This window comes from Coccinella septempunctata, chromosome 4 (assembly GCF_907165205.1).
Source record: "Coccinella septempunctata chromosome 4, icCocSept1.1, whole genome shotgun sequence".
NCBI classification, from domain to species: domain Eukaryota; kingdom Metazoa; phylum Arthropoda; class Insecta; order Coleoptera; family Coccinellidae; genus Coccinella; species Coccinella septempunctata.
Genome location: NC_058192.1, coordinates 29,979,801 through 30,004,301, shown reverse-complemented (window position 1 = coordinate 30,004,301; position 24,501 = coordinate 29,979,801). Strand labels below are relative to the sequence as shown.

The window sequence follows — 24,501 nt, the reverse complement described above, 5'->3', positions numbered from 1 at the left end:
ATGGATTATTTGAGTAGCGACGATAGCGACATGGAATTATTAGAAATGATTGATGATGAAGAAAGTGAATCGGAAGAGACCCAAAAAGTTTATAAAGCACGAGTTGATTACATGATTATTTTGAATGATTACGAGTTCACATGTAGAATTCAACTGAGCAAAGTTGCTGTGAGTGAATTATTGGATTTAATTAATCCATATTTGAGGGCGCAATGTGGGAAAATTGAAACCGAAGAGTTGAAGGATTCGGTCAATCTTCTCCAAATCTCCTCTTTCAATTTATTGTTAGTAGCATTAATAGCTCTGCTGGTAATAACCCCATCAGCTGCTACAAATTGTACCAAACGCATGGCCTCTTCTTTAGTCATTGGTTTTGATTTAGGCTGAAAAAATCATTGCCTTCAGAACTTGAAATTAATGAAAAATGAATATCGATAACAACGGCGCTTTTATTTGGTACTTACGGTTGAGGAATTCATTTTCAAATATTGCGTGGTTGAGAATCTCGATCAACAATTATTGTGATGTATTTATTGCCGTATGCACCTTTCATTGAACGACGTTTAAGCATAGAATCTCTATGGGAAAAAAAGACATTGGAATTAAGCTCGTTCAATGAAACGATGCATACGGGTATGTAGTCATACACACACGATTAACCTTCTATACATAATATTCAAATATTTACACTTTCTAACACACCCCAATATCTCAAACGCTAGAAATGAATTAATTATGTGAGGTCTTATATTAGTGTTCTGTGGTGTGAGCTGAATGGATTCCTATCTATCCTTGCCTTGAGATAGATAACGTCAAACCATAATTGTGAAATGCAAACCATAGATAGATAACTACAAGGATAGATAGGCAGACAAACTGTAGATAGCGATCTATCCCTTATCTTGGATAGGTTATTGAAAACGGCCGTTAGACGGGTATATCTATAGATAGTCTATGCGAAAGTGACTAAGAGCTTTCAGAATGGCATTCATTTCAATGGTATCGAAAGCTTTTTGGAAGTCGACAAACATGAGAACCAGTGGCCTGATATATTCTAGACTTTTCTCAATGAGCATTTTTAATGTGAGAAGATGGTCATTTGTTCCGTAGCCTGAACGAAAGCCAGTCTGATCTGTCGTCTGATAGAAGTCAATCTCTTGTTTATTATTTTTGTAAAGAGCTTATATAGATGGGATAATAAGCTTATAGGTGTGTAATTTTCTAAATCGGCGCTGTCGCCTTTTTTATGGATCAAGATCATCAGTATGTTGTTCCAGTTCTCGGGCAGGGAGGCATTATCCAAGCATAGATTAAATAACTTTTTTATTGCTTTCAGTAGAGTTTCTCCACCGAACTTCACTGCTTCCGCAACTATTCGATCGTCGCCTGGTGCTTTATTTTTTTTCATCTCCTTCAGCGATTGCTTAATTTCTTCCATTGTTATTTCAGGTAGCTCTTCCGCTCCTTGATTTATTACTCCAGTCTCTTTTCTTGTTTCTTTTGCTTCCACTTCGACCTTCTGTCGGTTTTTGTATAACTCGGTATAATATTCTTCAACAATCTGGGGTAGCTCTTCTGTGTTAGTTGTTTCTCTACCATGTTCGTTCTTTAGTTTTAGGATTTCTTTTCTGGCGTTTGTAAGTTTTCTTCTTAAAACTTTCAAGCTTTTATCTTGATCTATTATTTTTTCAATTTGTTCGCTGTTATACTTCCTTATGTCCTTTCTTATGTGTTTCGATATATCTTTGTTTAGCTCTCTTACTTTTCGGTAGTCTACGTTTTCTTGCTGCAGTAGTTCTCTCCGACTTGACATTAATTGAAGTGTATATTGCTCACTTACCTTTTTCTGTTTTCGACAGCATTTGTTAGTATAATGTCTGAACATTATCCTCAAAGGGCAAACTACTTGAATTTGGGGAAGAATTGACTAAAATAAACTGGGATATCATAGGTCTCAACGAGACAAGACGAACAGGAGAGAACTGGAAGACTCTGAGATTGCACTTATTTTTGGGAAATGAGATTGCACTTATTTATGGTAAATAAAATTGAATATTTTTCCTTCACCCCTTAGCCGCAACCCCATCCAACTTATATTTAGAAACTTGATTGACAAAAAATGTATCAATATTTAATTTTAGAAAAACAAAGATCATTGTGGGATTCCACGTTTTCATTTCCAGTTATTGGTTGGAAAAATACATGTATCTTAATTTCATTCCAGGATATTCCCCTGAACAAGGTGGGCAAAATATTCGTTGTCTACTGAGAGGATCTCGAGAACTATGGCAGCTAGAAGAAAAACGGATGACACATTTTCTAGCTCTTTTTTCATGACTAATCCAAATCTGAAAACAGAATCGGCCTATCATTTTTAGATTTCGAGTTATAAACAAAAATTGAGATTTTGACGATTCCGAAAAGTTCTCATAACTTTTTCGTCTTCGAAGTTACAGATCTCAACTTAAACTTAAACTCTCTTAGGCACTTTCATACGTAGCATCTACTGACAAAAGATTTTTTTCCAATTCAAAAATAACAAGTTCAATAAAAATTTGTATTAAAAAAAAAATTCACCTAATGATTCCAAATGAAAAAATAATTTGAGTTCATCAGTGGATTCTACGTAAAAAAGTGCCTGTAGAAGGTTAAAGTTTCAGATTTGTAACAAAATAGTTACGAAATGGTCAAACTCAAAAACGAAGTATCGTCGGCTGCGGTTTTCACCATCCTTTGTTTCTCCGAAAATGGGCTCGGAAATGTATTCGTTTTCTTCTAGCTGCTATAGTTCTCGAGAACCTCTCAGAAGACAACGAATTTTGCCCATCTTGTATCTTGTATATCCTGGGTCTGGACGGCACACACCTTATGGGCACGAGCCGTCACTGCATCTTTCTTCTCTTCATTGGGCAAAATACATATAGACGAAGAGTGGATGTTAGAACATGTGCCTCTCGTGCGCGGTCAAACATGTCGTGATTACCGACATAACAAAATCAATTTCTTAAGGCTGAAACTTTATAAACTGTTGTATTTTGGTATGTAAATCAAAATTATGATAGTCAGTCAACGTCCGATCGGGACACAGCTGGTCAGTCAGCTTCAATGTGCGTAGCGTCGTTTATAAAGATGCAATTCGTCTATTAAGCGTGAAATTTTTTTTGTAACTACTGATAAATAAAATGATCAGTCAGCCATTCCGTAGAACAACGCCCGTCAGTTAGTGGATAAGAAATTAAATTTTTTCGCTCCCTATAGATATTACATCATAATCATTCAAAATATAACACATTTATTTTAATGAGCAACTGTTCTTTAAAATCTCAGAAATAAAATTCCATGGGTATACGCACAAGTAAGAACTCATTGATTTTCAAACATTTCTAATATTTATATAATTCATTAACGATAACAAGCTATAAAGAATCATCACATGATTCATAATCTGAATCTTTATCTGAATCCATATCATCATTTTCACTATCGTGATCTGATATGTCGAGCTCGGGTGTTGCAGAATCTGAAAAATAAATAAAATTCCGTAAAAAAAGTATTTTTGTGATTGTTTAATCCAGATAAAGATATTTCTATACCTGTATTTTCTTGTAGAGGTGGGATAATGACATCTTGTACAAGTTCTGGTAATTGGTCGCCTTTGAACCAATCAAAGTCATATTTCTCATCCACCAATTTCCACCCGTCGTCTGTAGGAGATAGCTCCGTTGGAATTTGACGGTGAGCATTACGCCAAATATTTGAAATGAAGCTCACTCTTAAGACCCGCTGCATCAATTCCGATTGGCATGGTGGCATACTCGACCCATCTACATTCTTTATTTCAATTTTAAAAGGATCATTTGTGGTGCTTAAACATTTATACGTCTGTGAAAATAAAACGAATCTTGCCTCGTCAATTGATTTAATTTTTTTCAAGCCGTATAAATGGCAAATTCTTGAACCTTATTGAACATGTTATTCTGGTTGCTTGCATCTACAAGTCCAAGGTCAGCGAATGTTTTTTGAAAATCTTCGCTTTGCTTCATTATCTGCAGAGGTTTTTTCTTACCTTTCTTGTAAAAAGCTGGGTTAAAATCACATCCAGTCAAATCATGCAGTCCAGGAAGGGCATTGCAAACAGAATTTCCCAATTCTTGATGCATTCTACTGACATTAATCATCCTTTGATGCTTTCCAGTCACACGTCCAGTCCAGTCTACGCACATTAAAGCTGACTGACCAGCTGTGTCCCGATCGGACGCTGACTGACTATCATAATTTTGATTTAAATACCAAAATACAAAAGTTTATAAAGTTTCAGCCTTAAGCAATTGATTTTGTTATGTCGGTAATCACGACATGTTTGAATGCGCACCAGAGGCACATGTTCTAACATCCACTTGACTGACCGCAGCATTTTATTGTATATTATGATTGTAATCACCTGAGAAAAAACCAGGCTTAAGAAATTCAGAGACTTTTTTTGACTCTGGCTCTTGGACTAATAGCACACGCTGCAGCACGAAGCACTGCATTTTCTTGATCCTCCATATTCAATTATTGAAGGAAAGCGGAACACTAAAAACTTGTTCGTTCTCAGTGTGTGCAACAGTGTTGCGCATGTGAAAGTTGCTCACAGCTATGCCGGTTGAAACGGAGGCAAACAGCTTGCAGACGAACTGCGGGATTGCTTCACAAAATGTTCGTGTCGCACACGGTTTTGGTGGAATTCTACCCTATAACGAAAACCCTCACGATTAAGAAAACAAAAAACAAACTCCAATTATCGGAAGATTTGCGCAGTCTTCCTGAAAAAAACCATAAATCTATTGACACGATTCAGCTTAGGCCTGGGAAGTTATCATAATCCGAGTCCATGGTCCAAATCAAAATTATCATATTGATTATCGATCGTGTCCCTTTTGAACCTCCCTTCAGGTGACATTGCGCTTATCCTTTTCAAATCTGGAATGAGTAAATGTTCTTTTGGAGAGGAGTTTGAAAGGCTAAAGTCATTTAGAATGATGTCATAAAGGAGAAAAAATGTAATCAATATCCATTTATAATTATATATTTTTGTTCAACATACACCTTGTTCTACTTCTTAATCACAACCAATTTTCAATGAGCTTGCCAATGTTTTATCATCTAAAAAATTCTACATTGATTGATAATGAAAAAATATTTACATTACAGTCAAATACATGTACAGTCCCTGGCCATATTATTAGACGCACTGATTCGATGCAAAATCTCAATATTGAATTATTAAATTGAATGTATATGTTACATATACTTCATCTGTAAATGATTTTCACATATAATATATCATATTGGATAAAAAATATTGATTTATTGATGATTAAACATGAAATTCTAATATTTTGCTGAGCCACCCTGTGTAGCTATGAGAGCTTCATACTATCAAAGCAGAATTGTTCGGTTTGCTGCATTCGAAGATAATGATTTCATATGTGGATTATCGAAATAACGTACGAACCTGAAGAATGCAAGACGTCCACTGGAAGACATAGTACTGATTCATACTTAAGTATTAATACTACAACATCAAAAATAAATGCCAAATAGAACAATTTAATGAGAGTCGTAGATAAAACTGACATTCTGTGGAAATGAAATTTAAATATTCTGCTTTTTCCTCGGGCAATACCAGTAAATATAAAAAAAAATCTCAGTGCGTCTAATAAACTGGCCAGGGACTGTATGTATCTCATGAGTGGACAATAAAACAAGAGCAAGTGCTTGATGTGAATTGCACATCAATAATGAACTTGTAACTGATAGAGACAGATATGAGTAATTTGGAATATCCTTTCAAAAGAGTACTCCAAAAAACAAATTCAAGATATCTCTTCATAAACTTTTTAGGGTTTTCACTCCCAATCTCTGAAACAAAATCAATTAAAAATGAAATCAACGATTTTCTCCTGCGTAAATTCTTGCACTAATTTGTCAGGAGCAAATTAACTAGAAAAAATTGTTGCCTGACAATGAACTCAAAATAAATACCTAACGTTGAAATTATAATTCTCAGTTGTAACGTTTCGGAGTCTATATCAGACTCCTTCATCAGACGAAAAATCTATTTTTGAAAATCTTCAGAATTGTGGCTTTTGTTTGACATTAATTGTCAACACACAGAAACAGAGACTGCTTAGAAACGCTGATTCATTTAATTTTGAAATTACCGGATGACAGTTCCTTCTTTAGTATATTGATCCAAATATGATCTACCTATTCCTACCGAACAATTTGCCAAATTATTATTTGCAGGAGCAAATCGTTGATTTCATTTTTAATTAATTTTGTTTCAGAGATTGGGAGTGAAAACCCTAAAAAGTTTATGAAGAGATGCAGAATCCTCCCAGAATAAATTTCAATCGATATCTGAAATTCAAGATAATTTGACTAGTGCAAAAACACAGGATACCCGATTTCAACAAATGGAAGATAACAAAGTCAGAGGTTATAACAGAGATGATCAGAATCAGACTCAATTGAAGCACCAGTACTGATTTCGATCGTTGGTGGGTCGTCGTAAGTCGACAGCCGTGATAGTCGTACCGAAGAAAACGAACTCTTAGCCTGATAACGGAATAGACTCATTAATAACATGAGGTCGTATAAAAATCTTTCAACTGTAAAGTAATCCCGAGATTCCACAACCAATTTTATTTCGTTTCATAATTTGTTCTTGTTTAGTTTATGAGATGTCAAAGTTATCGAATATACATTACATTGCATATGACTGCAAATGTTACTACTGATCCACTCTATTTGAAACACTCAAGAACTACGTTGAGTCTAACTTCGATAATTAATGATGATGAATGAAGAGTCTAACATCTTAAACGAAGGACACGTTATAATAACAACGAAAATGGATATTGATATTCACATATTTTGTACCAAACATCACCCATATTCATATAGATGAATCATTCTCAACGTCTCCTCAGTTAGGACCTATCCAGATGCAGCGAGAAATGCTCGATTGACTGCGTATAAAGTCATGTTGCGTCCTTATGCTTGGGTTTTTTTACGCGACTTTCCAGGGCAGTATTCCCTATCATTAAATCTCCGGTGTCCAGTGTGGCTGGTTTTTTCTCTTTGGAATATCTTCCTTCAGAAAATATTTCTTCAATTTCCACCCAACATTTTTTTTAGTATTCCCGAATTCTTATTTTCTAATTCTAAATTTGATATTGAGAATTCCTTTCTGTGATCTGGAATCTTCCGAATGTTCCAACCATAACACTTGCGATTTTAATGCAAGCGCGTGTGCACGTGGACGGGATCTACTGTACCCTAGTGGAAGCGCCTACCAAAGTAGCATACCACTGACATGGCACATACATGACTAAGGCGACGTAAATTTTCAGATATGAACTGAGAACGACATATTTCACGCAACTGACACTTCACTCAGATGTGCGATATCTGAAAATTATGCATCGCCTTTGTCATGTGTGTGCCAGGTCAGTGCTACGCTACTGGGGTGTAAGGGGAAAGGATGCGTTTTATAGCTTCTCCTCTCAAATGCCAACCTCACCTACTCGCGGTGCACCCTGTTCTTACGAACGAGGCTCTGGCGACCGAACATGAGCGGTATAACTCTGTTTCCCACAATTACGTAGCCTAAACATTGGCTTGAGCAGGAAATGGCTCTCTGCGTTGCTCAAGTTACGTCTCAGACCTTGTCGTCTCAGGATACCTGTGCCACAAGATAATCTAGTCGTAGCCGCAACCAAAGTTGCACTGACAGCGTTACCAGTGCAGCTTTTGAACACCTTCTAACGCAGCTCCTACAAAAAGATGGATCAGTCGAACAGGACAAAATTCGTATCCGGAGGTAAAATACCCTCCCATTCGGATCTCCGGGGGAGGGTGCCTGAGCGAGTGAATCATCGAACAAACACCAATGAAAAGCACATAGCTTTTGCAGCATGGAACGTCAGAACCTTGCTAGACAACCCCAAGGCCGACCGACCAGAGAGGCGTACTGCCCTAATCGATAAGGAACTGCAACGAACATCCATTGCAATAGTTGCTTTAAGCGAAACACGCTTTTCGGACGAAGGTAGCTTGGTAGAACAAGCGTATACTTTTTTCTGGAAAGGCTTGCCGGAAGGCGAAATCAGACAACATGGCGTAGGCTTTGCCATTAGAAACGACCTGGCCGCCAAACTTACCGAAAATCCAGTTGGTATCTCAGAACGTTTAATGACCCTACGTTTTCCTGCAGCGAATAACACGTTTGTGAACATCATTGCAGTATACGCACCCACTTTGAACTCCTCTGACAACTTAAAGGACACTTTTTACGAAACACTCGTTGCTACATTAAGTAAAATCCCAAAACGGGAACGAATTATTCTCCTTGGAGACTTCAACGCTAGAGTGGGCAGAGGTCAAGACTCAGAACTATGGCCGGGAATAATAGGGAAACACGGCACAGACAGCATCAATTCGAATGGAGAACGTCTGCTGGCTCTTTGTGCAGAACACAATCTGTGTATAACGAACACCTATTTTATTACGAGACCCAATTCAAGGGGGACCTGGCGCCACCCGCGCTCAGGGCATTGGCATACCCTCGACTATGTGATCGTGAGAAGGAAAGATCTGAAAGAGGTGTTGGTCACTAAACCCAGAGCAGATCTGGAGTGCTGGACTGATCATAGGCTGGTAATCTCGAGAATGAAAATCTCAATGCGCCCAAAATACCAACGCAAGCCGAAGTATCTAAGAGAGCGCCTTCAAATATCCAAACTACAAAACCCTTCTACAAAGGACAGATTCACAGCTGCCGTCAAAGATAGCCTAACACCACCGGATTATAACGACGACATTGAGACTCATTGGCTCCGTTTCAAGTCATCCCTTACAAATACAGCGAAAGAAATACTGGGCACAGAACGCTCCCGAAAATCCCCAGACTGGTTTGCCGACAGCGAAACTCATATCGCACCCCTTTTGGACGCAAAACACAAAGCGATGAAAACCGCAATTAACAAGCCTGGCGATGTTGCAGCCCAAATAGGTTTCATAAACATAAAACGCAAGGTCCGTCAAAAAATAAGAAAAATCAAGGACAGCTGGTGGAAAGAAAAAGCTAGGGAAATACAAGCTTACGCCGATAACCATGACTACAGGCGTTTTTTCGAAGCTATTAAAACTGTTTACGGTCCAAGCAGAAAAGCTAGCTTTCCTATAAGAGATGCTCATGGAGCTATTCTAACTGATGATAGAAAAATTCTCGAAAGATGGAAGGAGCATTACTCACAGGTCTTGAATCAAAATAACGACTCGGATTTATCCATTTTAGACCTGCTTCCCGCGTATAGTCCGATGACATCGCTTGATGACGAAATTTCAATGTCGGAAATCATAAGCGCGATTAAAAATATGAAAAATGATAAGTCACCTGGTCTAGACGGCATTCCGGCGGAGATATTCAAAGCCTTGGATGAGGACATTGTCAATAGTCTCCTAATACTATTCCGCAAGATCTGGGAACAGGGAGATGTGCCACAAGACTTCAGAGACGCTTTAGTTATCAACCTCTATAAGAACAAAGGCGATACGTCGAATTGCAACAATTACAGGGGCATATCGTTGCTTAATGTGGCCAGTAAAATTCTCTCGAAGATTATGGCTAATCGTCTGGTTCCACTCTTAGAGAAGCTTTTACCTGAATCCCAGTGCGGCTTTCGACCAAATCGAGGTACGGTGGACCTAATTTTTACACTGCGACAGCTACAAGAAAAGGCCCGTGAACAACAATCAAGGATTTATACAGCCTTCATCGATTTAAGCAAGGCATTCGACTCGGTGAATCGGAGAGCGCTCTAGAAAATCATGGCACGTCTAGGAGTACCCGAAAAATTCTTAGCAGTGTGTAAAAGCCTTCATACCAACAACACCGCTAGAATAAAGCATAATGGCTCTACAACCGACCATTTCTCAACCAACTCTGGAATAAAACAAGGCTGCGTATTAGCGCCTTTACTGTTCAATATTTTCGCCATAGCTGTATCGATAATTGCTGACATGAGCATGCCCGTAAGAGGTGTTGGGATAAGATTCAGATTTGATGGAGGCCTGTTTAACCTGAAGCGCCTCAGAGCAAAAACCCGTACCAAGTTTATCACGGAACTTCAATATGCAGACGACTGTTCACTCATCGCTAACAGCTCAGAGGATCTACAGATAATAATGGACACCTATAAACATATATACGAAGCTTTAGGCCTTAGACTCAATATTGACAAGACCAAAATCCTGGTAAGTCCGCCAGAAAGCCTCCAAACAGATATCAGCCTGGACAATGAAACTCTAGAACAGGTCGAGCAGTTCAAATACTTGGGAAGCTTCATAAATACTAGGGCTAACCTTGACACGGAAATACACAACCGTATCAATTCGGCATCACGGGCATTCTGGAAGCTGAAGGACAGAGTGTTCCAAAATCACGACCTCAATCTGAAGACCAAGACAGCTGTTTACAGAGCAGTGGTCCTCCCAACGCTTCTTTACGGAAGCGAAAGCTGGACTCCCTACAGGCGACATATTAAACAGCTTGAACAGACGCAGCAACGTCATCTAAGACAGATAATGCACATCAGATGGTTCCACAAAGTTTCGAATGCAGAAGTCTTGCAGCGCGCGAGTTGTACAACAATTGAGACTCAAGTAACGAGGGCCCGACTCAGATGGAGCGGCCACATTCTGAGGATGCAAGACACAAGACTCCCCAAAATAGCTCTATACGGCGAACTCACTGAGGGAGCCCGGAAACCAGGAGGCCATTATAAGCGGTTTAAGGATACACTACATCAATCCCTAAAATCAGTTAATGCTAATCATAACTGGGAACAACTAGCGTTAGACAGGTCACAGTGGAGGTCTTTGGTCCACAGTTATAATGGAGAATCGAGAAGGATACAGCGGCGGCCAGATCTGGTTGGAGACTATCCATGCCCTGAGTGTGGAAGGATCTGCAGGTCACGGTTGGGTCTCTTTAGTCACAGGAGGGCACACAATCGCAACTAGCACTAAGAAGTTACAAGTCTGTTCGAATTTTTTTTTTTTTTTCTTCTTCTTTTTGTAGATTTATTTCCGGTAACGGGATACAGCAATGAATGAATGAACGCTACTCTGGTGGGCGCTCCCCCCTAGTATCTCGACACTCGCGATTGGACACTCGCGATTGGACACGCGCGTAGTGAATCGCGCGTTTCTCGCTGCATCTGGACAGAATATTACCCCTTCAATGTTCAATGTTTCTCATGGGAAAGAGAATCGACTTCAAAATATTTTGGGGGGAAAAGAGACGCTGAATCAGAAACATGTTATGGATCCTTCTTAACAGGAAATAGTAACTTCGTTTGGTTCGTGATGTGGTCGAAGCGATAACGAATACGCTACTTGAACTATAGAAATATGCCATCCGCCAACAATAGCTTTGTATTACAAAGTAACGAACGGGAGTAATGAAATTGAGCTGAATGCAAATTGATAATTTCTCAGTTATTTTTTTTGTCAGCGTTTTTCGGAATGTATAAAAAATTTATTCGCCGATATCATAGAGATTTAACCGAAAACTTTCATAGACTCGTAAAGTACGAAATATTTTCCTAAATTCAAAAAGCAATTATATTTAAAAAACAAGGCGCATTGAGATCAAGACTTCCTGTACTTCTATGAAAAAAAAAATTTCGATACGTGAATATTACTAGAGCCATTCGTAAATGAGTAAATGAAAATGTTGGATGGAGGCTCCACAAGTTTTCACTTCCCTTTAAAAAGTAATTTAAAATATCCTATGGTTTTTGAAATAACCGAAAAATGATTATTTATTTACCTTGCATAAAGCAATGTCGCTAATTTATGGCCACTTGATGAATATTATTCAACATCACTCTGATTTTTGAACATATAAAAGAACCATTAATGCCATTAATAGAGAGAAATAAGTAATTCAAGCTCTATTGGAAGAAGTAACTAAATTAGAAATATATTCTAAAACACCTTTATCTCTGAGTATCCCTAAGTGATCCACCTTAGGGAACGATTTCGGGAATATTTTTTGTTGTTGCAAATTTTGCCAAAGACGACATCCTTCTAACGACCTCAAATTAACTGTACCGTCTCCATTCCCCATGACGAGTGCTGGATAACCATCCAACCAGGTACCCGGCTTGTAGTAGAGCCTAAAAAATGTACAACGTCAATAATCTAGATTAAATATATACATATCGTTACGGTTCGAGTTTATATAATTTAGTTATATGATGGGGGAAAATGATCGGGTCAGCAATCTCACATTGTTGTAAGTGTTTTTTTTTTAATCAACGAACATTTAGTGATTACCTTCTTATATATTTTAGTAGCCCTGATGAAGGAAGTGCAAATTTCTGAAAGCTTGGCCAATACAATAAAGAGACTGTAACATCTGGTCAGCCGACTGCTGACCCGATCATTTTCCCTCATCATATACATAATTTGTCCAGTCGATATTTACACATTATATAATTCAGTTAGTTTGTTCAATGAATGTGAGATTTTTGTTGATCTATGAATTAGGAATATGACTTATTTAGGTATCATGAATGCTTAGTATTAAATTTACTAGTAAGCCCAGCGATCTACCTTTTCGGTAAATCCATCTTTTATCACCAAATCAATTGAAAAAATCATAAGCGAAAAACAAATCAAGTGTAGTGATGTTTACTCCCGGCCGTTCAGTTTCAAGAACGACTTATTCCAACACGGTCAGTACAGTATGTCTGATATCAATGCTACAGTTTTTCCTTATTTGATAGAATGCATGATAGAATGATAGAATGCATAAAGCGAATAATACGCTATATGCAAGGAGGGATGTAGTGACTTCTTACCAAGGATTATAGATTAAGTCTATTAGGGCTGGCCAATAAAATTGGTGAGGGCAAGGGTAGAAATTGACACAAATATGAAGAGAAGGAAGTTGTTAACACCTAAGAGATTCCCAACCATGGATGAACTCAAAAATAACAGAGAAAAATACCAGAAGGAACTTCAGGAAAAACTAACACTCATAGAGAACCTAGGTACAATGGATGCAAGTGAGTTGGAGAAAAGAATAAGAGAAACTTTATTGACAGCAACTAAGAAAATATGCTCAAGAGACCTATCCAATAAAATAAGTTGAAACAGGAAACCAGAAACTTGATAAGAGAAAGAAGCGTATTGGACAGAAATACCCTGGAATACAAAGAACTAAATAAAAAAATAAGAAAGAAAATAAGACAAGACATTCGAAACTATAATACCGAAAAGATCAAGGAAACAATAGAAAGAAACAAAAATTTGAGGATACTTAGGACAATAGAAATTAAAGGCAGAAAAAGAATCTACCAAATGAAGGATGAAAACGGGGCTATCAAATGCGAAAGGAACCAAATAACAAACGTCGTTGAACACTACTACTCTGAGCTGTACTCCTCTGTGACATCAGAACCTAGTACGCACAGGGAAAGAGAAATTTTAAATGTCGATTCCGAGGAAATACCAGAAATTACTATAGAATAAATCGAAAAAGCCCTGTCTCAAATGAAGAACGGCAAAACTCCAGGAAAAGATAAAATCACAAAGGAAATTATAGAAATCGGAGGTAGTGTAACGTGGTTTCCTCGGACAAAACTTATCTCGAGCGCCAGCTATTCTTTTCACTAGGAAGAATAGCAAACCTACCAGAGTAGCTGCTAGTCGGAGACAGAGTTCGCTGTTATCTAGGGTGGTAGCGATAACGAACTAGTCAAAATCAAATTATGTACCAGTTTATTCACACCTTCGGAAACTGATTATAGGTCCTTTCGTTTGCATGAAAAGTGTAGCACTTTTCTACACTACTCTACTATTGATGCTGTCAGAAGCATTGTGGATAGGACATTGGGGGCTCTCGAGAGAGGTGAAATGGGCAAGTTTCCTAAAACTGCAAAATCGAATTTAAGATTATTTATGGAAACCCTTTTCCATTAGTTATCCAACACGTGAAAATTCAGAAATTTCAAAAATACACCCTTCGAAACATAGTAAACATTCGAATATGAGAAAGTCTAGTTATTTTTGTTAATTCGACAACAGTGGAACCGATAAAGAAGATATCCACAGACATAAAATTGTTTCTGTAATCTGTGTCTATACCTTCTTAAAACCGATGACATTTTGAGTCATTGTTTGTTTTTCTTGTCAAATGTGATCACAAAACTTGATATTTATAATGTCTATGTTGATGCCGGATTGTGAAAATGACAGAGCACATATGAAATCAGAATTTTCGTAAGTGAATACAGACAAAATGCAATATGTTAAAATTTGGAAAAAATATATTTCGATATATTTGAGTTATAAGGATTTTAATGACATATATTTTGAAATTTAGGAAAATACCCCATTGTGGGACTTAGTTGTATCGATCTCTCGAAAGCCTTCGACTGTGTCTCACATAGCATTTTATTTTCAAAGCTGGAGAGCTATGGAGTTAGAGGTGTTGCACTTGAGCTACTTAGATCACATTTGGATGATCGAGAGCAGGTTGTTCAGGTTGATGAGATGGAATCCAAAAGCCTTAAAGTGAGTACTGGCGTGCCCCAAGGATCTGTTCTGGGGCCGCTATTATTCATTATATATGTATATATATAAATGATTTTCCACTAAATTTGTTGCCCTATTTTTCGGTCTTGTTTGCCTACGATTCATCGTTATTGGCTTTTGCAAGGACGATTGATGCGGCGGAAGCTCATATTAGTAGAGCGGAGAAATTGGCTGAGTCATGGCTTACTGCGAACAACTTTAAATAAAGATAAAACACAACATTTGTTTATCGGTGGGAGCAAAGGTTCAAGTGAGGGTGAACCAATAAAATTGCTTGGCCTTACACTTGATAGTTCTTCAAATTGGCGCTCCCACATAAAATCTTTAACGTCGAAACTGGCGTCTATGAACTTTCTGCTGAGGAAATTTAGGGAAACTGTATGCATTGATACCTTGAAACTTACATATTTTGGCTTATTTCACTCAAGATTATCATATGGTTTGAATTTGTGGGGCAGGGCTAGTGAATCAATTTCTATATTTAGGCAGCAAAAGTGAGCAATGCGGACCTTATTCAACAGCAATCGACGAACCCACTGTAGGCCCCTTTTTCGTAAGGCTGGTGTTATGAGTCTTCCTTTTATGTTTATTTTTCAAATGCTTCTTGAAATACAAAGAAGCTCGAAAAATTTTGACAAACATTGCGATCAACATAATTACAATACTAGGAACAAAAATAAAATTGTTATTGCATTTCAAAGGTTAAAGAAGAGCAGAAAGTAAGTTTGATATGTTTTAATAAACTGCCGGACGGAATTAAGAAATTATCATTCAACAATTTTAAGAGAAAACCATCAAGGTTTTTTATGGAACAGTATTTTTACTCGGTGGAGGAATACCTTGATTGTGACTTTGACTCCCTTGGGCAGAGTTCAGCTGCAGCTAAGTAATTTGATCTTACTTGGTTAATAAATTTCAAGAATTTAAGTGTATGTACAAGTCTAAAATGTAATATTGTTATGACGCTAATAAATCTTATCTTATCTCTCATATCAATGGTGCAGTCGCTTAATTTCTTTTCTTTTATTCATAATAGGAAGACGTCTTTAATGCATAATGGACTTATTTCATACCAAGGATTAGAAATCATGTTTTATAATCCTTGACTTCATTATTTCATATTACGTTTTTCATTTGTTTCCATTTCTTCTGCAGTTCAAAATAGACGGCCAAGTGGTCGGGCGTTTTAATTATGTGAAGAAAACGTTACATTTTACAAAGTTAACGAAAAGTTTGAAGAAATGGCAGAAATAATTGAACATAATTCCAAATTAATAGATTCCCTGAAAGGAATGTCAAATCGAAAAGAAATTATGGCTTCATCACCCTACAGCTCCGCGAAAGCGGAAAATGACAGCGAAGGTATTAGAATGAAGATAAAGCCTCCAACTTTCGATGGAAAAATGCCGGTCGACATATCAAAAACAGTTGAAGCTGTTGCGCTGGCGAACAATTGGACAACCAAAAAGCCACGGCATTAATAATAGCTCTACGGGGAGAGGCACTCAACATTCTGCAAACGATTCCGGAGAGTCAACAAGCCTGTTACGAAGTTCTAACGTCGAAACTGCAGATGAGATATGGCGATGCTCATATACAACAAGTTTTCCATGCACAAATAAATAACCAAGATCTGAAAACGAGGGAAAATCTCCAGGAGTTGGAAATTGAGGCAACGAAGCAAGCGTCGCATAGAGGACGCCTTCGTGTAAAGACAAGTCCAAGAAACAGACCGATCTATCGAGGAAATTGTCAGAGAAGAAATCCGCAGAATATTGCAAGCTAGGAAAAAGGATGCTGTGTGTGCTGGAAGTGGGCATGTCAAGAGAAACTGCCCAGAATTGGAAAAGGAGCCACAGTAGGGAATATAAAAGGGGTCGGTGATAAGGGGCATAAATCCACCCAAGCTGAAAATGTCCCCATGTCGTATTATCAATACGAGGAATCTTATCTAAGGATTTTGCAAGCATATGTAGTTATCGCCAAAAAGATAATGTGAAAATACTGGTAGACAATGGTTCGACCAAAACTATTATGTGTCCCGAGTTTCTGATCACTAGCGAGACTGGGATGAATATAATAAGACTTTATTTCCAACAGGTCAAACAACCCAATTACAGGAAAGTTTACTTAAAATATTGAGAGCAATGAAAAAAAAACTTATTCTAATAATTGGTTGACATTACCAATCCCCTCCATAAATGCAGCCACTATAGATCGGGGAGAGTCATTATGCAAATCGCATTTGCCGGCTATGCAATTGAATAAGTTACAAATGAAATTAATTGGTGATCTGAGACTGGCCTTTGTTCTACCCGCCCTACAGTAAAATACAGCATCACTCCTAGAGCCCAATCGGGGCACCAAAAAGGGAAGATGCTTAATCAATTCACTACACTCTATTAGGTTATCCACAATCTTATAAATAAATAATAGTGCTTTTACTTTAACCCTTTGTTCTATAGGCTCGGCTCCAAATCTACTAAGTAACATATCATTGCAACAACCTATATTTGGATAGACACCATCTTCTCTCCAAACTAGATACTTATAGAACTTCCTTTGTACTGATTCAATTCGTTTTTTATGACAACTATATATGGGTCTCCAAATGATGCTACAATATTCTAATTTGCTACGAATAAAACTATTAAATAAAATTATCAACGTGTTCGAGTTGTTGAAGCGCCTACCATTACGAATAATGTATCCATATGTTTTACTGACAGAAGAAATAAGTTGGTTCTAGTGTGGCACAAAAGAGCACTGACTGTCACACAGCACCCTCAAATCTCTATACTCAGTTAAACGAGATAATTCATGATTATCGACTTGATAGTTATAAAGAATTTTATTACTTTTTTTAGTGTAAGACATTACATGGCACTTGGAAACATTCAACGACAGCCTATTCCTTTCACACCATCTCAAGAGAGTATCGAGCGCCTTCTGCAATCGAACACAATCAGTAATAGATAATATTCTGGTGAATAGCTTTAAATCATCAGCGAACATCAAAATCAAAATGTCAGTGTCATTTAGAATATCATTAATAAAGAGAAGAAACAGCAAAGGTTCCAAGTTGCAGCCCTGAGGAACACCAGATGTTGCACAGAACTCAAATAAGCGAGATTGCTCGATCTCTACAAAACATACTCTTTCACACAAATAAGATTCCATCAGAGAGGCCAACCTATCTACAAATCCAAATATAAACCTCAATTTACTCAACAAAATTCTGTGATCGACTTTATCGAATGCTTTCTGAAAATCCGTGTAGATTACATCCACTTGTTCAGATTTATCCAATGAATCAAGCACCAATTCAAAAAAATAGGCAAGATTAGTACAGGTGGATCTTTTTGGCATGAAACTATGTTGACTAAGTTTAATACGGTGCTTAACTGATGGAAAAATTGAATTATGCAAATTAATCTCAAATAATTTGGAAAAGTTCGACAAAATAGCAATAGGTCGGTAATTTTTTATATTCGATCTCTCACCTTTTTTGAGAATAGGTTAATTTTTGATAGTTTCCAGATAGAAGGATAATTTCCCTTAATAGCAGACAAATTAAAAATATGCGCTAGAGGTGCAGCAAACGCACCAATGCAGTCCTTGACTAAAAAACTAGGAACTCCATCAGGTCCAGCCGTACACTTGTTCGACAGCCTTTTAGACGCCTTAATGACATCATCCTTCGTAATATTTCCTAGTTCAACGAAAGTACTATCAATATCATGTTCCATAAACAAGGTATCGGCAGGTCCCTCATACACACCAGAAAAGTGAGCAGCAAATGCATCAATAACTTCAGCTGGAGTTTTAAAAGATTCATCACCATTTCTCATTACACCAGGTATACGAGAAAAACCCTTATTCTGACGCATAAATGAACAAAAAGACGCAGGATCAGTACGTATTTTATCCTCAGAAGAACTAACAAACTTTCGATGTGGAATACTTATTTTAGATTTGAGCAGCTTACGAAGTGATCTATATTTGAGAAGATTGATATTATTTTTGAACTTTCTGTAATTTTTTAAAGCTTTTAGCTTTAATTTGATCAACGCAACTATCTCAGAGGAGTACCATATGAAGGAAAACGTTGTTTCCTCCTTATCTTGACTGGAACAGTTTGTTCGAAAATATTATTGAGAACGTCATAAAATTCAGTACATGCTATATCAGAATCACTTCACCAGTCAGCCTTGAGGAAGTGTTCATACATGTCAATGAAATTGGCTTTACGAAAATTATAAGACGTAACTCACTCACTCCGAACCGCAACTAACACTCCTCCCCCGGTAGATGAGCCGGTTCTCACTAAATCCCTGTCAGACCGAAACACATCGTACTCAGAAGGAATCAATTCACCATCCTGTATCCCATCCTGCAGCCAAGTCTCAGTTATAGATACAAAATCGAAATCACCACTCGACACTGAATTCCTGAATTCATGAGACCTCATATTCAGACCACGAACATTTTGATAATAACCATTGAGTTCCCCGTGACAGCGATCAGAAAATGGTAAAAACGTTGAACGGGCTCTGTTTTTCACGAAGCGGTGTTGGACAGGCGTCGTTTCATAAAAAACTTTTAGGATTTCAGGATTTAAGACTTTGTCCAAAAATTCCGTGGGTAGAGTAATTTTGAATGACGAGTATATCTCAGGCTTCCTAGAAGTTAATTTTTCACAAGAGACATTGGGTATGTTTCCATCGAAAAAGTCCAGCAGCTCATTCGTAGATCTTTCCGGCCTGAGTCGTGTAATATGGATATGCGAGAATTGAATCTTCGGGACAGCATTTAGATTCCCCGCCTTCGAGGTTCCCACTATCGGTTTCAGTACTTTTTTAGTACCCTCTCTGTGTTCGGCAGGGGGAATTTGTGGTGTCTCGGCCCCGGGTGAACCTTGTTTGATTTTATTTTTCTTATTGTTTTTATTCGATGTTACAACAGTCCACCCCGATGAATTATCTCTCCCATCCCGCCGACTCCCATTGAATCCGCTCTCTTTAGAGGCATTAACATTGCTATCATTAATAAAATTAGAAATGTTTTGAGCATCGAGATGAGTTTGTTCAGTATGCATCGACGTTTCAGCGATGGAATTCCGGCCGATTGAAATCTGGGTGTTATCAGCGCCGGCTACATGCATCGATGACTCAACGAGGGAATTCCGGCAGGCTGAAATTAGGGTATTATCAGCGGTAGCAGCTGTTGCCATCATGTTTTTAAGAGTACATATTTCCTTCTTGAGGTCGCTGATTTGTTTACTTTGCGATACTATCAATGATTTCAAATCATTGACAGTATCAAAAAATGTCGAAGATATTTCATTCACAATTTCACATTTTATACTGAGAAGATCCGCCCTCGTAATATGGACTTCCTCTAGAGGGGATGCACCAGCACCAGCATCGGCAACATCAGGTTGTAGACACTCATCACAAACCCATTTCTGTGAGGTATCTTCACACAATTTATTGAAACTTTCTAGAGTTAAATTCACACACTTTAAATGATAACTATTATTACACTTAATGCAGTTGATGGAATCATCATATCTATCAACTTTGACATTACATCGAGCGCAAATAATACCACGTCCGCGCGTCATGATGTCGGACAAGATCAATATTTACATATAACCATGGCATATAGATCTTCGGTTCAAGAATCTACCAAGGAAACTCCATTCAGTATAATGATAAGTAAGGCTGCCTTGCGACCTGAAGTTTGGATGGAAGCCTAAAGAAGACGTAGGTGGGGTGATAACGTTAGTAAATTAAGAAACAAGCATGGGAAAATTTTCATCAAAAAAATCCACCGTAGTATAAAAGTAGACCGTGATAATAGTAGACTGATTCCGTGTTTTCGACCACGATACACGGAACTCTGAAAGATAGAATTTGAAAACGAAAAATATTTACCTTTCAACAGTGTCAACTCCTGTTCCATAAATGCAATTTATTTCAACACCAGGTGGTTTGAAGTCTAATTGATAGATTTCCGTATCTCTCCTCATCTCCCACCCATCAGGATATGAAATACCACTAAAAGAAAAATATATATTTATAAAGGTACCATTTTGTCTTTCTTCTTATTGAGTTAGACAACCATAAAAAAAAGAATAAGTTCGGCCCTGGAATATCAAAATACTTGATATATCTTAGCTTGTGTCAAGATTAATTTCATGAAATACAATAAATATTAATTGACTTTTTAATTTCAGTTCCTGTCTCTAGATCATATTTGGGTCCCTCTGAACTCTGAATTTTGGTTCTGCTTCCTATTTGATGACTGAACTTATTGAAAATTTTTGTGTCCTTAAACTCAATGCTTCGACTGAAAATTTGGAAATTTTTTTAACCTATCGTTTCTACCTCTAGTGTATTCAATTTCGAATAAATTCTTCCAGAATTTTTTATACATAGCAACTATGATAAATTGATATTCATTCTTAATAATTTAAAACCCATTGATTTTTGTTCAATAAAAAACATATCTGTGAATTCAACTCGAAACAGATTATACGATTTTCACAAAACGAGTTTTTCATTCACGACAAGTGTTTCGCTATCACTATCAAGGCGTTACGTACCAATAATTTGAAATACCAGGTGGTCAGAAAGCTGGTAAGTAAGATATCGATTGGTTTTTGTAGCCTCTTTTTTCAGAAGAATCAGTATTTGGAAAGTTGTGAGTTCGAAATTTACAAATGTTATAAACCATATTGGTTCTTCCAGTTTTGTTTTGAAAAGTGGAATACTTGGAAGTCATACGAACAAAATGTTTCAACTTAATTTGGCAATTGTAGTCTTAAAATTTGCCAATATTTAATCCAGTGAAGTCAGTGTTATATACCTTTTTAGTATTACAAGACTGGCGAATCCAACTACCAAAGAGGGCGCTGTTCTCCTGAACATTTTAATGTAGTTTGATGAAGATTTTACAAGAACTTAAATTCATAAAATTTCATTCCATCATTTCACTTACATGATAAATGTAATTTGTGGAAATAAATGAATGTAAATATTTAAGATATTTATTTTTAAGAAAACATATTATTTCAAAATGCCAACAAAGAAATTATTTTCCAGCAATTACAATAAACCCAACTAGGCTCACAGAACACAAATACTGACCGCAACAGAATAACAATAGATCCCGAACGACAGGGCCAATAGTAATCGTCTCTGGGTACACCGGCAGGAATATAGGACATACCCCATAGCATAGTGAAGTGATAATATCTAACCACTTGACCACCGAGGCATTCCAACACTAGTATTTGCGGGTAGAAGTCAGTTTTTTTCAATTTAATTTCCGGAATCTACTTTCCTTACAAATTAAACAGCGGAAATAACAGAATAATCATAATAATGAATACAAATGAAAAAATGGAGGCATGAAATTATATATCAAACTTCAAGTCATACAGATAAAAGGCAATTTACAAAGTTAAACTATATAAATGTTTTACTTACTAGAAAAATTCCTTTAAATTACTGAGGGTGAAATTTTTTTTTTCGGTCTGAACTAGCACTTCGTTACTTTTCCAAAAAAGAGGAGAAGGTAGGAGCCAGGCTAAACTCGGTGATGTTATTTGTTGAAGTCTCATTATGCTCTCTCTCAGAGCATATGAACCTAAATTGTCGCCTGAAACAAAATTTCTGACTATAACCACCAGATAGATGATAAAATGATATAAATCAAGAACAAATAAATAAATATTTGATTGCCAAACAGGCTAAGGCCTAATGACAATATTTATTATAATAAATGAGATCTTGCCCATACTTGATGATGCTCTAGATAGAAAAATGTTAAGATGCATAATATGGGTGAATTTGATTTATGATGGCATGGCCATCGAAACATTTTAGACTTTGAAAACATCACAAATGTGATAGTTTACCAATAATATGGTATATTCATGAAAACAGTCGCATAAAGTTCTTATGATACAGATTTGGTTTGGACATAATAAATTTGCAGGATCACTGCATCACGGAGGAGGAGATAGATAAATAGATATTTTTTATTCGCTCAAAAATAAATACATTATTCCTACATAATAGGATTCGAGCGTGTCAAATTCAACAAATATCTGATGAGCAAAAACTAAAAAATTAAATTAAATTAATATATTACAATCTCATCATTTAAATATTCGGCTACACAATAAGTACGCTTTATTGTTCAAAAAGTCTTAAATTTCCTCAATTTCTTGGCATTATAAAGTAATCTGTTCTCTCCTGGTATCTAATTATATATCGTAGTGACGATATACAGGGTGTCCCAAAACTAGTGAATCAAACGTCACACCACGATGGAGTAGACCAAATACTATTGAATGGCACCAATATTAGTTTCGTACTATTGTTTTCAATCACAGAGCCAGTTTGTGAAAAAATATAACGATTTTAAATCATATAAATCCTAGATTATTATTTTATCACACCTAATTAAAATTATTTCAAGTAGTTAATCGAAAACCTAAGTAAATGTAAATTAAAACAATTGTTTCTTCTACATAATTTGTATTACTCAGAATAAACTCCTCTACAGGGGTAATAATATGGGCGAAAAACGCTGTCCTTAATCACAAATTGGCCCTGTGATTAGAAAAATAGACCGAAAATCGGCAATTTCAGGTTAGGTTTTTTTGAAAACGGTACATTTTCGCTCAACTAATGTTGGTGTCATTCAATAGTACTTGATCTACTCTATCGTAGATTCACTAGTTTTGGGACAGTCGGTATAATGTTATACACAGCATTTTTTGGATGTGAGAAAATTTGAACTTTGGTACCTTCAGATCATTTTTCTTTCTCGTGATGTATTCATGATTTCCGAAATAAACTCTGGTTACTTAGTACGAAAGAAATTGCCTCATATATATTGAATAGATGGCAACATTAGTATACCGTATTTTACGAAAAGACGCCCACATGACTCCATCCTATCCATGCAAAAGATATTCCTCAAGCATCTCTCAAACATGCGAGCAGCATCCATGGAGTTCCTTAAAAAAACTGCACAATATCTCATTCTTGAATATCCGTGGGCATAATACATCATTAAAGCTGCCTGCTGGCTCACTACTGCTAGAACTCTCACAGAATAACAACATCTTGCCAGTAATTTTGCTACCCCTTCACATGGGACCCCCAGTCAAGTCGTGCATCGATGTCAAGTCCCAGCAGATTAACTGTAGATTTGGACTGTAATGAAAAATTGTTACAGGCAATTCTATCCGGTCTTTTCAAAGTTCAATAATAAGTTGCTATACTTGAAACATTCGGCCAGTATTAGCAGTGCTTGAATTATATTTGCTTTTAACTTTTATCACCAAAGACGTGTCATCTGCATACATCGTGAGGAAACTTTTGATAATATCAGGTAATTCATTTGTGTACACTATAAACCAAAGAGCCCCGAGCATAGATCCCTGTGGTACCCTTCTCTTAACTTGACGTTCTTCAGATTTCAGGAAATTGCCATTTTCATCTGCTTCAATAACAGTTTTCTATCCTTCAAATAGGACCTCATCAAATCTAGTGCTACTCCTCGGATTCCATATCTCTTTATTTTTCTCGATAAACTCTCATGGTCCACTCTATCGAAAGCCTTTGATAAATCTAGGAATAAAGCTGTTGTATTATTTCCACTATTCAATGAGTCCATAATTCTGCATAGGAGTTGTTATATGGCACTTATTGTACTTCGCTGTTTTCTGAAGCCATTCTGATAATCTGTCAAAATCATTTTCTTCTCAAAAAAGTATAACATTCGTTTGAATAAAATCTTCTCAAAAAAATTTCCAATATG

At 36.9% G+C, this 24,501-nt stretch overlaps 2 protein-coding genes across 2 annotated transcripts in view; both read right to left on the bottom strand.

Moving 5' to 3' along the window:
- Positions 1–3,416: 3,416 nt before the first annotated feature.
- On the bottom strand, positions 3,417–4,302 carry LOC123311638. The gene is made up of 2 exons (XM_044895703.1): positions 3,594–4,302; positions 3,417–3,520 (listed from the first exon to the last, which is right to left on the bottom strand). Exons 1-2 carry the CDS (start codon positions 3,811–3,813, stop codon positions 3,417–3,419), a joined length of 324 nt encoding a protein of 107 aa, XP_044751638.1. The 5' UTR covers positions 3,814–4,302.
- A 7,691-nt stretch (positions 4,303–11,993) lies between these two features.
- Positions 11,994–24,501, bottom strand: part of LOC123311873 (phospholipase A2 group XV-like) — a 38,173-nt gene continuing 25,665 nt past the window's right edge. Inside the window, exons 3-5 of the mRNA XM_044895983.1 lie at positions 22,155–22,326; positions 20,598–20,720; positions 11,994–12,233 (exon numbers count right to left, since the gene is read on the bottom strand). Of these exons, the coding sequence (XP_044751918.1) occupies positions 12,002–12,233; positions 20,598–20,720; positions 22,155–22,326 (527 nt within the window). The 3' untranslated portion in view covers positions 11,994–12,001. The remainder of the gene's footprint in view (positions 12,234–20,597; positions 20,721–22,154; positions 22,327–24,501) is intronic.

Coding starts and splice junctions, on each gene's coding strand:
- LOC123311638 (XM_044895703.1), bottom strand. CDS start 3,813: ATGCCACCATGCCAATCGGAATTGATGCAGCGGGTCTTAAGAGTGAGC. Junction 3,521..3,593: donor ACCTCTACAAGAAAATACAG/GTATAGAAATAT, acceptor TTTATTTTTCAG/ATTCTGCAACACCCGAGCTC.